At 36.8% G+C, this 15,444-nt stretch overlaps 1 protein-coding gene across 1 annotated transcript in view; it reads right to left on the bottom strand.

Moving 5' to 3' along the window:
- LOC136267015 (uncharacterized) overlaps positions 1 to 15,444 on the bottom strand; it is a 176,550-nt gene that overhangs the window by 101,948 nt on the left and 59,158 nt on the right. The window contains exons 9-12 of the mRNA XM_066062065.1: positions 11,931 to 12,342; positions 11,480 to 11,629; positions 10,836 to 10,955; positions 10,381 to 10,682 (exon numbers count right to left, since the gene is read on the bottom strand). Of these exons, the coding sequence (XP_065918137.1) occupies positions 10,381 to 10,682; positions 10,836 to 10,955; positions 11,480 to 11,629; positions 11,931 to 12,342 (984 nt within the window). The remainder of the gene's footprint in view (positions 1 to 10,380; positions 10,683 to 10,835; positions 10,956 to 11,479; positions 11,630 to 11,930; positions 12,343 to 15,444) is intronic.

Below are 15,444 nucleotides of genomic sequence, written 5' to 3'. Positions count from 1 at the left end.
AAAGGCTATGGTGAAAAAAGATGTGAAATCCAAGGTGGTGGCCAAGAAATGGCTGTGATGGTAGGTTAATGGTAAAAAATTTAATAATGACAATTTAGGTAAATTTTGTGAAGCGGCACAAAAATTCACCTGAATTGTCTTTATTAAAATTTTTACCATTAACCTACCATCACAGCCATTTCTTGGCCGCCACCTTGGATTTCACATCTTTTTTCACCATAGCCTTTCTGAGGGCCGCACACTTTTTTTACAGCTTGGCTGTTTTGGATTAGATAATTATTACATTAACATAAATCTATAGTCATAAAAGTAATTATCTACAGCTGATTTAAAATTATTTAATAAAGAATTTCCTACAATATCACTCGTAAGATTGTTCCAATCATTAATTACTCTAGTACCAAAATAGTTGACCCGACATGAAAGGTGGGCAGGGGGCTTAAGTAATTTATATGCATTTACGAAAAGCATGGTTATTTACAAAAGAATGGTTATTTACAAAAGCATGGTTATTTACGAAAAGCATGGTTATTTACAAAAGAATGGTTATTTACAAAAGCATGGTTATTTACAAAAAGCATGGTTATTTACAAAAGCATGGTTACTTACGAAAAGCATAGTTACTAAGTTTTACGTGTGATATCGATTCTACAAACTGGCAGTTATATATATATCGATAACTTAGTTAATAACGGTACGCAGGGGCGGTAGAGCAGGTCAAAGAGTGAGATGGCCAGGCCAGCTGTAAGTTGAAGACCAAAATAAAAAAGGTCACTGCCTGCTGACAGTAGCTGCTCTCTACCAATTATATCTCCTTACTTATAACTAGTGGTGTGCGATATATCGAAAAAAATATCGATATCGCGATAATTTGTCAATATCGTATCGATTTCTATACCACTTTAACAGGTTTCGATATTATCGAAAAGGTTCGATAATTATCGAAATATCGAAGAGTATTTCAATAAATCAACAGCATTTAGTGTGTGATTGCGCAATCACGCTAGAAATCAAGGTTGGTTCTGTACAATCTAGCCACTTTAAAAGCTTGTCTACCAGTTTTCTAGGCGTACTGTTAGTTCTATGCAATAGTTTTGGAGTATAAATTGTATTTAAAGCATATTTATAAATATCGGCCGCCCACGCAATTACTCCACCCACACAATTAAAAATTATCGAAAATCGAAACGAAATTTCGATGTTTACTCTATTATCGTATCGAAATGAAAATCCTGATACCGCACACCACTACTTATAACTACACATACGTAGCTAAGTAGCTTGCTACACTGCTTCTCTGAATACTATGACTGTTCTATTAGACTATCTAGGTCCTGACTGTAGTCCACTGGCCATCAGTTTTGGTGTATTCCGATCCGCTTAGTGTATTTGCACCAGGCTAAAACTAACAATATTACAGACAGCTAGCTAGCCCACGCCGTGGAATGCTAATTATAGACTGCATCCGGTGCAAATATACGTACTGCAATGGGCGGTGGGGACGGGGGGGCCATGCCCTCCCTCCCCCCCCCCCCCCCCCCCCCACACACACACACACACACACTTTTATGGGACACTGTTTGCAAGAAAAGATCGATACTCTAATAGAACAGTCAGGACCTAGATAGTCTAATAGAACAATCACAGTATTCAGAGAAGCAGTGTAGCAAGCTACTTAGCTACGTATGTGTAGTTATAAGTAAGGAGATATAATTGGTGGAGAGCAGCTATTGTCAGCAGGCAATAACCTTTTTTATTTTGGTCTTCAACTTACAGCTGGCCTGGCCATCTCACTCTTTGGCCTGCTCCACCGTCCCTGCGCACCGTTATTAACTAAGTTATCGATATATATATATACAGCCTGTATATAACTGCCAGTTTGTAGTATCGATATCGCACGTAAACCTTAGTAACTATGCTTTTCGTAAGTAACCATGCTTTTGTAAATAACCATGCTTTTCGCAAATAACCATGCTTTTGTAAATAACCATGCTTTTCGCAAATAACCATGCTTTTCGTAAATCACCATGCTTTTCGTAAATAACCATTCTTTTGTAAATAACCATGCTTTTCGTAAATAACCATGATTTTTGTAAATAACCATGCTTTTCGTAAATAACCATGATTTTGTAAATAACCATGCTTTTCGTAAATAACCATGCTTTTGTAAATAACCATGCTTTTCGTAAATAACCATGCTTTTGTAATTAACCATTCTTTTCGTAAATAACCATGCTTTTGTAAATAACTACGCTTTTCGTAAATAACCATGCTTTTGTAAATATAACCATGCTTTTCATAAATAACCATGCATATTCTACAGTTATTTGTAAATAACCATGAAATGTATGTAAATAACCATGAAAAACACAATGTCTAAAAAAAAGTGGAGTTTTGACACAAACGGCACCCCATATTCGTAATTGTTACACACTGTTGGCTTTTTCGTTGTATCTTCCTGGTTTTTAGCTCGATTTCTTTCAAACCACAAAAGGTTTGAGGTTCAGTAGTTATCCTATTCGTCCACCGATTTTCAGTTTCTTCCCGTAAGCGGTTTGCCCTGTAAGCGTGACAACATATTGGTGGTATTTTTCGTGAATAATCGCTAATAACTGTTTGCCTGTTTATCGTATTCCATCCAAAATTGGTACCAAGATGCGCCTTTATACCCCCTTCTGTGTGCCAAATTTCAAGGCAATCGGATATGGCGTTCGCGTTTTATAGCAGTTTTTTCAAGTGTGCGAAAAGAGGAAGAAAATAAGGAAAAAAACCCAAGAAACTGAGTCAATTTTTGAAGTTGCATATCTCGGGAACGCTTGAAGCGATTTCGCTCAAATTTGGTGTTTGGAGTACTGAAGTTGGAGGGAGTGTCCACAGCAAACTTCGTCTTGTTTTATTAAGGAATCACAGAGCTACGGAGGTGCGAAAATTGCGTTTTCGTTCTTCCTGTGTTGCGCGCTGGCTTCTTGGGCCGCACGACACACTACCGTGTGTCTTGATTAAGTTGATAAGTATAGTCACGTGCACCATGATAGCAGTTGGAATCGTTGCCTGAGGAGACTCACAAGACCAAAAGTTTTGCAAGTCAGCATAAACTTTAACAAATGGTAGGTCAGCAAAAACATCAATAAATCAGGTCACTAAAAAGTAATACTGAATCATGTCGATAGTTGTATCTGTGTTGTGATAAAGCAACAGGGCAGCCACTCATAACACGAGTAGTTGAGGGTCATGATGAATCACATAGAACACATTTTGCACTGACAATCGTGAATAATCGATTATCGTGAGAAGTCAATATCATTATCGCGAAAATTTTTATTATAGCATTATCGTGATAATAGAAATTTCTGTATACTTCTGTAAACTACATGTGACTAACCTGAATTGAGAAGATTTTACAATTCCAGGTATAATTCTAATGAACTATTCTAAAAAATTGCTACCTGTGCCCAATTGTGATAGCTTACCACCTGTTGGTGCTTTTGTATACATTAAATGGTCCGAGAGTGGTGATGAAGAACCTGGATGGTATAAAGCTCGTATTGACAAGTATCTGTTTAATGGTTTCTGTAAACTCGTGTACAACGAAGACATTGATACAATAGTATTTGAAGAAGTTGACCTCCAACAGGTGGACTGGAAACCTTGTAGTAGGAGGGCAAAGATGTTTGTGCCTCTTACTGATAAACCTGCCACTGTTAAATCCAGTTGGAAATCTTCACCAAAATTTGTCGATTCAATTGCCCATTCAGTGAAGGGCTATGCCGATGACGCTACCTTGATTTCAACCAAGCTGGAAACCCATTCTACTGTGCTCCAAGAGATTGACAAGAAAGCTGCAGATTTGGATCTAACACTTAAGCCTTCAAAGTGCGTTTCAATTCTATTTGATGGCTCTAAGCATATGTCACAGGGAATTCCATTATTGGGTGGGACCACAAAATTGATTACTGAAAGTGGTACAAAATTACTGGGAAAACTAATTGATGTGTCTTTGTCAGCTACCAAATCTATAGCAAACAAGAAAATGACTTCTCTTCTGATTGATTTACTAACAGCTACTGATTCTCTTCCTATTAGGGGAGAGTATAAGCTCTGTATTTACAGGAACTACATTTTATCCCTGTTAAGATTCCATCTATGTGTTGATGCAATTACTAACCATACTATTAAACAACTTGAATCTATGGTCACTCATTATCTTAAGAAATGGCTACAGCTTCCAAGGAATGCTACTCGGGTGATCCTATACTACCCGGGAATTTGTTGTCCCAGTGTTTCTCACATATCAAGAGAGGAAAAACTTAGTTTGCTTTCCTGTATCTGTGTATCATCTGATCCTCGGCTGCAGGAATTGGGCCTACATCTCCATCTTGGCAATGATTTTCTGCAGTTCCAGAATCAAGATTATTCTATATTGTCAGCTGCCCAAAGCCAAGTGTCCAATATGCCATCAGCACGATTTCTTTACAAGAAAGCTAAGGATCAATTGTCCAGTAAAATTACATCTGACAGTGAAGCTCATCTCAATCAACTCACTGTGCAATGCAAATTTTTGGATTCTGCTAGGTTAGAAACTAGCTGTAGAACGTGGAATAAGTTAATGACTGGGTCTCACCCTGGGCAACTTTCTTTCTTGTTGAGAGCATCCTCGGATACTCTGCCTACTGCTGTTAACCTGCGTCGCTGGCACATACAGTGTGGTGCCAAGTGTACCCTTTGTGATTCTAATCTGCCAACTACCGCTCATATTTTAGGTGGTTGCTCAGTAGCACTATCCCAACAAAGGTACACCTATAGACATAATCAAGTACTGTTCACTTTAGTTTCTCAGTTAACTACTCTCTTTTCGGATTGCAGAATAGTCAGTGTCTATGCAGACCTGCAAGGATTTTGCTTTACTGACGCTCCTCCAGAAACCATCCCCTCCAATGTTTTAGTCACTCCTTACAGACCTGATGTTGTTATCTATAAAAGACACTCTGCATCAATGGGCATTATAGAGCTTATGTGCCCATTGGACTTGATACAACATATGGAATCTGCACACAGCCGTAAACTGTGTAAACCTGAGTATGTACTGTAACAGCTTTTGGCTGAATTGGATTATTTGAGGATTCCTCACTGCTACAGAACTGTGGAAGTCAGTGTTTTGGGCCATTTTCAACCTAATTCTATTGTTGCAATCAAAGATGTGATAAATTTTACCCAGCAAGTACCCTATTTTCCAAAGGAAGTGCTAGAAACCTTTTGTTCAGGATGGCCAGTGCCTCAATTTCTGCTTCGCAGAGAATATTTTATGGCAGGAACTCTAAAGAATGGAAAATCAACCCAGACTGCTTTTAATTCTGTATATAAGCTGTAACTTTAGTTTTGTAATTTAATTTTTTTCCTTGCCATGCCCACTGCTGTCCACTGTTGGTCAGACATGTGGTCGCATGTTGTCCGAGGACACATTCTCGTGTAATATATCATTTGTTTGTAATCAGTCATGCGTGTTTACTCATCAATTATTAATGATGGTTTTTCCTCCTTGATTTGAAAATGAACTAGGGATCTATGCAATAAAAGTAGTGAAATAAGAGATGAATGATGGTATTACATCATAGATCAGTGGAAAGTCCCTACTTTGGCATTGAACAAAACAATAATAGCTAATGTGCCAAAGTAGGGACTTTCCAAGAGGGCTACATATAGGGGAGTTGTAGAACAGTATGTATGGTATGTCCAAGAAAGGTATGGCCCAAGTTGCATTGTGTTTGATGGCTATGGATACAGCCCATCAATTAAAGATCAAGAACACCAAAGAAGAATTAGAAAAACTTGTGCAGATATCCATCTAAATGAGTTAATGATGGCTCACAATAACCAGCAAGTATTTCTTTCAAACAATAAAAACAAAAATCAGTTTATTCAGCTGCTGAGCTACTACTTACGACAAGGTTCTCACATTGTTCACAATAGTACTGGTGATGCTGACACCATGATAGTTAAATGTGCACTTGACTTTGCTTCACAAGGGAATGAAGTCACTGTAGTGTCAGATGACACTGATATATTGGTCCTTTTAATTCATCACTGGAAAATAAACATGAGTGCTGTGTATTTTAAATCAGAAGCAAAGAAGATGGTGTGGAAAATACAAGACATTATCAATAATGCTGGTGAATTGCTTGCATCACATATACTCTTCATTCACGCATGGAGTGGTTGTGATACCACATCTGCTACATTTGGACAAGGCAAAATGTTCTTACTCAAAAAGTTTAACAAAGAGATTGATGAGTTACAACAGATAACATCAATATTTTCAGAGTCTCGAATAACAGCAGAAGAGGTTGGTAAAGCTGGCAGTCGTGTATTTGTTATTTTATATGGTGGTAAAAAAGAAGAGTCCTTGAGGGACTTACGATACTACAAATATATGGATATGGTAGCATCAAATAGTACATCTCTAGACCCACAAAAACTTCCACCTACAGAAAGGGCTGCCTTTTATCATAGTTTAAGAGTTTATTTACAGATAATGCTATGGAAGAGACTTTTAAATGAACATGATGATTTGGACCCCGAGCAGTGGGGTTGGAGGCTTGACCATGATGTGCTAAGACCAATTATGACAGATGTAGATGCTGCACCAGACAGTTTACTGAAGTTTGTACGTTGCAAATGTAAGTTGACATCCAAAAACCCTTGTGGAACCAACACATGTTCTTGTCGAAAAAATGGTTTGAAGTGTGTAACAGCTTGTGGGGACTGTCGAGGAGAAAATTGTGAGAATTCAGAAGAGGTTGAAGAAAATGATGATACCGATGAACAAATTTTCAACTGTTAAACAGAATTTTTTGTACACTACTATTACTGGTATATCAAAACCAACTATAAATCAGGAGATATTAAAACTTTAATAACTTCAGGAAAGAAAATCTTAGTCAAAATGCATTAGAGCTGCTGTATATTAGTTAACTGGCCAGCTCAATTTTGCTATGATAACATACCAAAAGTTAATTCATCATAAAAATGTTTCCCCGAGAGGGATTTTTTGGGATTTTGAATATGTTGTACTACAAACCAATACATTTCAAATGATACCAAGTTTGCTTTTATACCATTTTTTTCCGGGTCAAAATCCTCAACTACCTGACTATTAGTGTCATTTAACAACCGATTCTTAGCTTTCACATAAAGTGATCTAACAGATTGTAATGCATAAAGTTGTTTCTTAGCTGCCATGCATCAGGATAGAGTAATCATTGTTCTAGGCTTGTAATAAGCTTTGTCCTAGGTGCAGGTGTACACCTAGTTCATGAAGTTGAAGGTCTGATGAAGCACTTACACAAGACAGCAAATTATGTTTGGCTTCCCTAGATATAGAAGACACACTGGGACTTGGATAATAAAGTATAACACAGGTAGAGCTTCGTGGAAGTTGTAACCATTTCTTCAAATATTATAAAGGTATACTTGACAGCTAGTTGATATCATGTGTACAATCAAGGCCAGAATAAGTGGCATATGGTCACCCTTTTTAGCCATACCAATTTTGAAATATTAATTTTAAAAGAAATTGATATGTACTAAAAGTTTGAAATAGCTTGCTATAACCTCTAAAAAGTTAGACATGCACATACATGATTATGACAAATTCCACAACTCTGGTACTATAGCTGTAACACAAACTGGTGTCAAATTAATAGTAATTTTAAAAATATAGCTAGGTATAGCATAAAACTTCAATAATTATTTGAATCAGTCACAGTTTAATATGGGATAATCCTTGCAGCACAGTATTATCAGCTTTCAGCTAAAAAAAGTTTAGATACTTTTGGCAGTTAGTTTCAGTCCAACACTAATATTTAAAGTGGATGAGGAAGCTATTTGAGAATAATGGTGGAGTAAAAGAATTGAGGAATTGTGAAGTACTTACATTAAATATGATCCAGAAATGGTAACAGTCAATTAAGTAAATATTCATTGCTACAATCAGCATCAATTAATTTCAGATTTGATTGATCCATCAAATTCATCAGATGCATCAACCAAAGTATCATGCTCTAAAACATTACAAGACAATTTGATTGATTATACAAAATTTCCTGAAGCATGCCACCAGATCTAGTATCTTTGCATGCTGGCTAGCAATTACATGAGATGTGAGCATCATTAATAATTATTGTAGGTGCTCTACCTCTTACACAGCTCTACACATAGATTACAAAACATGAAGCCAACCTAGAATCAGTCTGCTTACTTTGATTGTTAGAGATAGGCTTGTGTCGATTTTCTAGCAAACTTTGAGCATAAAAGTTTACAAAATGTCATCTCTTGACCATAACGTGGAAACTACAACAGATTTGATTTCTGTTAGCACATTGCTAACCTAGTATGTACAATTTGAATTTTCATAGAAATTAACCCTTTTTGCTGCAAGTGAAAATAAAGATGCTTGAATTACACTGCAAGCAAAACATATAATTTTGCATCAATTATATCAACACTAATACTATCAGGAACATAATTGTTGTCCTGTAGTTGATGTTTCTCTGTTCACAGTAAGTGTATATACCATTAATTTTGATAAACTTGATATTTCTTTAGCTATATATCAATGCTGTGACACTTCACTACTGAAGATTATACAGAGTTAATCAATGTCTACAAACCTAACCATGAAGTCCATAGTAGTAGTTTTATGGTGTTAACTTATTTGGATTTTACTCAATAATGTGGCAAGGCAAAGAATTTCATAATCCTAACAACCATACCAGGGATGTAGTTGTAAAAATATTTCAACTAGCTGATATCATGTGTACAATCAAGGCCAGATTAAGCGATATGGTCAGTTCAGTTTTAGACTTTTAGCCATATCAATTTTGAACAAAAGTATTACTTTAAAAATTGAAAGTTGGATATAGCTTGCTAGCTTCTAAGGAGTTAGACACATAATTATGTGATTATGATGGGTCTCAAATCTTCTTTAGATTCTTCATTTGCATTAAAATTTTGTTCTAAAAGTAGATATCGCCAAAATATAGTAGTAAGAGTGGAATACACTTAAATACTCTAATAGAGCAGTTAAATACTGTAATAGAGCAGTCAGAGGGCATTCTCAATGAAACTAATTGTAACCAGTGGCATTGCCAAAAGTGGGCTTGGGTGGGCACATGCCCACCCAAATTTCCTTGGGAATGAGGCACCCACTAGCAAATGATAATTACGAACAAGAAATGAGTAGTGCATACCTTGGCAGTACTATACTTTTGTTGTAAATCAACAGCTGATATTGGGATAAATTCAATAATTATATCACACAATCCAATTAGTTTAGTTGTTTTCCATTTAATGCACAGCACCACGTGATCCAAATTTTAGGCAGGGAAAGAGGAGCAGGAGAAGGAGAGAATCCAATTTTTTCACATCTGGAATACTGAGTTGTAGGGAACAGCATGGATTCTGTTGTTGGCGAGGTTATAAGTGATAAACAATTCTCTGGTTTTAGCCAGAGATTATTTAGCTAATGTGCCAGACAAGTCGAGACGGTTGGCAATGAAAGATTCAGTGGTGACTGGTCATGAATTAAGCCATACTACTATCTTAAGGGCCAGGCTGGAGTAGAATGAGTTGTGTACAAGCGCAGATGAGAACCGGAGAAGACAAGGAGGTGTAAGTTTTCATTTCTTGCATAATATTAGCTAGCTAGATACATTTCCGCACTTTTGAAACAGTTTTTGAAGCAAACGTATGTAGAGTCCCCATAAGGATGGACTCGCTAGTTAGCTAGTTGCATGGGGTGAAATGTGTGGATGAGTCTGCCCACCCATTCCTGAAGGGCTGGCTACACCACTGATTGTAAAACTATCAAAACACAGCTGAGTGTGTGAGTTTCTACAGTAGGCAGGGTTGATAAACAATATTCTACCTACTTGCATTTAGCGCTGTATAATTTGCGTGCTATGATAACAATTAAGCATATACTGACAGGTTTAAATTATAATGCTCAATCAAATCAAAAGTTTACTAAATTATCAATCTATTAGCTCCTAGTGCTCTTTATTAATATCAAATTTCCTGAGAGAGGGCATGCCCTCTAACCTATATAACTAGGTTGAACTGCTCTGCAGCTTAGTTTTTGGAAACAATGGCAGCTCAGTTGATCTGACCATCATTTCATTGCTAGATTCGGACCTGACGATAATGTGATACAGTACAGCCTATTACAATATTATTTTGTAAACTGCTTTATTAGGATAATTTTATGTTTCTTGCTCTCTTCTTTGCAGTTTCCCTCTTACCTTGATCTTTTAAAGCAGAGGACTTCCCCCTGTTTTACTGTGTGTGTGTATCATGTACATCTGTGACTAAGTGAGTACAACTTACAGGCTGGAAATCAATTCCATCATATTCACCACAATCAACACTTGAACCAGGTATGCCTGCTGGTCCAGGAAATCCTGCCAATCCTGGTAACCCTCTAGCTCCTTGACTACCTCTTCTTCCTTCTCTTCCATTTACCCCATCATCTCCTGGTGGACCTGATATGCCGGCAAACCCCAGAGGGCCAGATAGACCTTTGTTTCCTTTAGCACCCACTGGTCCAGTTAATCCTATTGATCCAGGATCACCTCTGTCACCTCTACTCCCTTTTGCACCATTAGGACATCCTGATGGACACTGTACAACTACAATAGCATGTAAAGGGAGATACTACATAAGATAGAGAAAATCACCAAGGTCATAGAACATGTAAACAAAGTGTATCCTACAAAACAGTATATTTCACTTAAAAGTTGTTTAATGCTCAATAACTGCATAATTATTATACACTAGCTCACTGGTAACATTATCAGACTCCCTTCCCAGCATACAAATTGTATCATCTCCAGGACAACCAGGTGGTCCACAGACACCAGGGTCTCCTTTATCCCCACTACCACCAGCTGCTCCATCTTCTCCTATAAGTAAACTACTTGTGAACTTGAATGGTAGTTGACAGTTAAGACAGCTTTAAAAGCATGTGACTACTAATACTCATATGTATATAATGGTCTTGTGTGTAAATACACATATTCCACTCAATATAATACATAACTTGGGTGTTACAGTGGCCAATGTTTAACCCTGATTGTCAACCCAAAATGTATGTCACAATTGCTTTAAATCACTTTTAAGATGTATGAGCATAACATCAGTATAGCTCCATTTCATCAAACTGCTGATATTTTGTGATGATAAATGCAAGTATATTAAAGTTTTACATGTCCACCCACTGACTAAGTTAAAGTGAATGATTGATGAGCTAACTGCCAAACTGACTGACTTAGAGACAGATTGACTAACTGATTGATGAGTTCTTTGAGATAGATGTTAGAAATAGCTAATATCACTATAATATTATACAGTAGGTGAAGCTTACACTGTACCAATACCAAATTACCACTTAATCAGTGCACATTATATAAACTTGCAAAGTGTTTACCTGTAAAACCATAATGTCCCTTATCACCATTAGCCCCTTTTAATCCTGGAGTTCCATCAAATCCTGGTGCTCCTGGTATTCCTGGACTACCTGTATCTCCAGGATAACCTATTAACCCCTTTTGTCCTTTTGGTCCAATAACAGGTGGTGCTATAGTAATAAAAATGTGTTATTATTTTATAACTTATCTGATGGATGGTTTCAAGGATTCATAATAATTAACTTTTGGTTGCCTGTAGTTTTGTTTAGCATTTGTTTTATAAATATTGTTGTGTTTGTGTCTGTGATTTTGTCTGTGTACTTGTTTTTTGTAATCTGGGAATCATCCTCAACTACAAAGTGATACTATAGAGTTTGACTAATCACCAGGACATGGAAAACTGACAAAACAATGTAAAGCATGAAATATTCAGTAGCCTTTGTATACTGTAAAATATGTACAAGTTATTACCTCTAACACATGATAGTGTTTCAGCTTTATACTCAATACCAGTATTATTCTGAGGTAGAGCACTGAAACTATTCTTCACAAAGCCATAGTCATCAAGTAGAATTAACAAGTTATTGCACACACATCCTGGAGGGCCGGGGGGTCCCTGGGGACCTTCTGGTCCAGGTAAGCCTCTGCTACCACGAAGGCCCTTTAATCCCGGACTGCCATTTTGTCCAGGCCTTCCTCGTACACCATCAGGACCATTAACGCCTCTTGGTCCCCTTATTCCTGGATCTCCTGAAGGACCACTTGGTCCTCTAGATCCTGGAGATCCTCTGTATCCTGGAGGTCCTGGGTCCCCTGGTTCTCCCGTAGTACCTGACTCAAAGTTTAGTTGAGCAGGTTTCTTTACTGTTTCATGGTCTGCTGGCTACAGAAAGTAAATTTCTGTTACAATAATACTTACATTATTGTGCATGTAACTTATCATACACAACTCGTATCACCTTAATGATACATCTAAAGCTAATGCTATAACATTAATGGCATGATACTTTCACATGATTGAATTACTAGTGACTAATTCAATACAATGGATACTTCACTTTTTCAGACAATAATTGATAACTGGGAATAAGTTAACAAACAAGTACACAAAAAAATTTCAACTATAGTAAGGACCATATACTGTAGCACATTGACAAAAAGCACTGGAGTAGTGCACAATATTAAATCACAATAAAACAATAAAAAATGTTATATCCCTATTGTGCAACTAAACTTGTGTAGCTACTTGTCACAAAATAACATTATACATTGACAACTGAAAAGGCTATAAGACCACTTTTTGCAGATCTGGTCATCATACAGTATGATAGTAACTGTATAGTAGGGACCACAAAGGAGTAGGCGTGGCCCACAAAATAATATCACCTAAAAAACAGTCTCAATTTCCCCTGACGACAATGAGGCAGTACTGGTTAGGTAAAACTAAGCCCAAACAAGCTTTCAGATCGACTTGAACCGCTTTCAACAAGTTGCTACGGAATTTTAAAAACAATTTATTTAACAGAATTTTCTAGTGACTGACTGAGTAACTGACTGATGCCTGAAGACAAGCGTAACTCGATAACGGCTAAGGCTACGGGCTTGATTTTTTCACAGCTTGACTTTGCTTTGGCCCGACAGGCGCCTTTTGGCATACTGCAGTATGCACAATGCATTCTTCATGGACTTACCAGTGTCCTCCTTTGTGTCCCATTAATCTTCGCTGACAGTGAAAAGTGTCGATTTGGCGATAGCTAGCATGTGACAGCTCCTCTTCATAATGGAAATTATCCATATTTGTCATAGTGAGAAGAGGTGCTTTTCAAACAGTTCTTGATTCGTACTGCTGTACAACGGTTGATCATAGCTGACAATGAAGCGTAATGGATACTTCACTTTTCAGGCAATAATTGATAAAACTGGGGCGTGCGGCACCACTTTTTCGGTATGTGTGGATCGCAGAGGTGCTTTTCGAACAGTTCTCGATTCAAAATGCTGCGTAATGGGTGGAACAAAGCTGACAACGATGCGTAATGGATACTTCACTTTTCCGATGATAATTGGGGTGCGCTGTGCCACTTCAGATGCGGTATGCGTGGGTTTACCAGTCATAATAATTCTTTACAAAAAAAGTTAGCAAACAAGTACACAGAAAAATGTCAACTAGAGTATGGACCATAGCACATCGATATAAAGTACTGAAACAAGTTTGAGTAGTGCACTATATTAAATCACAGTAAAACAATTAGAAGTGTTATATCCCTAATGTGCATTTCCATTATGGTATCATGAACACAGTAGGGATATAACACTTCTTATTGTTTTACTGTGATTTAATATCGTGCACTAATCCAACTTGTTTTAGTATTTTTTATCGATGTGCTATGGTCCATACTCTAGTTGAAAATTCCAAATTTTTCTGTGTACTTGTATAATATTATAGTGATGAAAACGATGGCTTATTTTTGAAATTCACATAAGTTAATTGCTTTGAAAGCTCCAAAAGTGTACAATCTTGTAGAACACCTTTTTAGCTGACTAAACACTTCAAACAAGTCTCTTTAGCTTGTATGTATGCTCCATTCAAGGAGCTGTATAAGTATCAGCTTGCACCTCTTCTTTACTTCTTTTGCTTTCAAGCTGTTAATGTGTCCTATACTTACTACCTTACTACTTTCAACAAGAAAATTAATTTAGACAAAAAGAAAAAAGTTAAAATTGATGAATCAGTTAAATTATTTAATTCATCAAATGTTTATAAGTTCCCCTAAAAGTAAGTGATTAGATCATGATTTTTATCATTTAATTTGTCAATGTTGATGAAGTATGCATGGGTTTGTCAATTTTCCTTTTGTCAAAAATTTCCTGTTGCATGGCAACTCATACAATAACATAACCCTAACCTGACCTAACTTCTAAATTGGCCCCAGCCAATTATGCTGGCATATTTTAAAACATAATTGGTAACCAAAAGTATCAAGCATAATGCTAGCATATTACAAATAATATTTAAAATTTGTATTAATCTATAATGTGCAACGTGTGCACCTGAAAGAAAGCAAATGATCACCACCAATACATATTATACTGAATTTCATTCAGATAGCTCAATTATAGTCAATACACATCCACCTGAGCCCCCGCCAAATATAGTAATATCAAAGAGATGAACATGTGTTCACTCCCAATGGTTTTGTGCAGGAACAAGCATGTTTTCATGTTGTAAACATGTTTGCAAGCCTGAATCATCCATACTAAATGTATGGAATAGTTTTAAAGCCTCATAACTCACTTGTTCTTGCCTGTATCAAAGCGCTTTTTTTGATTAACAGTTCTGATATTTAAAGGGCTTCACAGTGCTACCAAATGTTTGGGCAGCTGGACAATGTAACAAGAGTTATTAAAAAGAAATGAGGGCTTAGGTGAATGTGAATGCGAAAAGAGAATAACCATTCTTGGTTGGCTATTCACACCTTGCACAAGTAAGATTGAGATATTTTAATAGAGTAGTCACTTACTCTAATACAGCAGTCATGATACACTGATGTACTCTGATAAAACAGTCAGCTCTCAAACATAATTTTGAGCATAATAGGCTTGATTTTTGAGCACAAATCAAAAGCATGATAGGCAAAATTTTGAGCATAATAGGCCAGGGCCTACTTCTAAATCTGTTGTATTCATGTTTTATAATTTTATGATTCATTCCTTACATCTCACATAAAAGTATAGTGACCTGCATACATTCATAAATCACTAATATTTCCCTACAAAATACAGCTATAGCACCTAAATGTAGAACTTCACAGATATTTATGACTCCAACCAGATAACCACAATGCAAGGTAGTAATTTTTCATGGAATTTAATGTGCCATTTTGGTAAACAAGCACTACTTTCCACACACATACTATTAATTAGCCACCCATTGTCCTCTGCTGGCAAGAAGTCAATATTGAGGTAGAATTCAGAGGACATTTCAAAT

Source organism: Dysidea avara, chromosome 9 (assembly GCF_963678975.1).
Source record: "Dysidea avara chromosome 9, odDysAvar1.4, whole genome shotgun sequence".
Taxonomy (NCBI): Eukaryota; Metazoa; Porifera; class Demospongiae; order Dictyoceratida; family Dysideidae; genus Dysidea; species Dysidea avara.
This window is presented reverse-complemented; position numbering and strand designations above follow the sequence as displayed.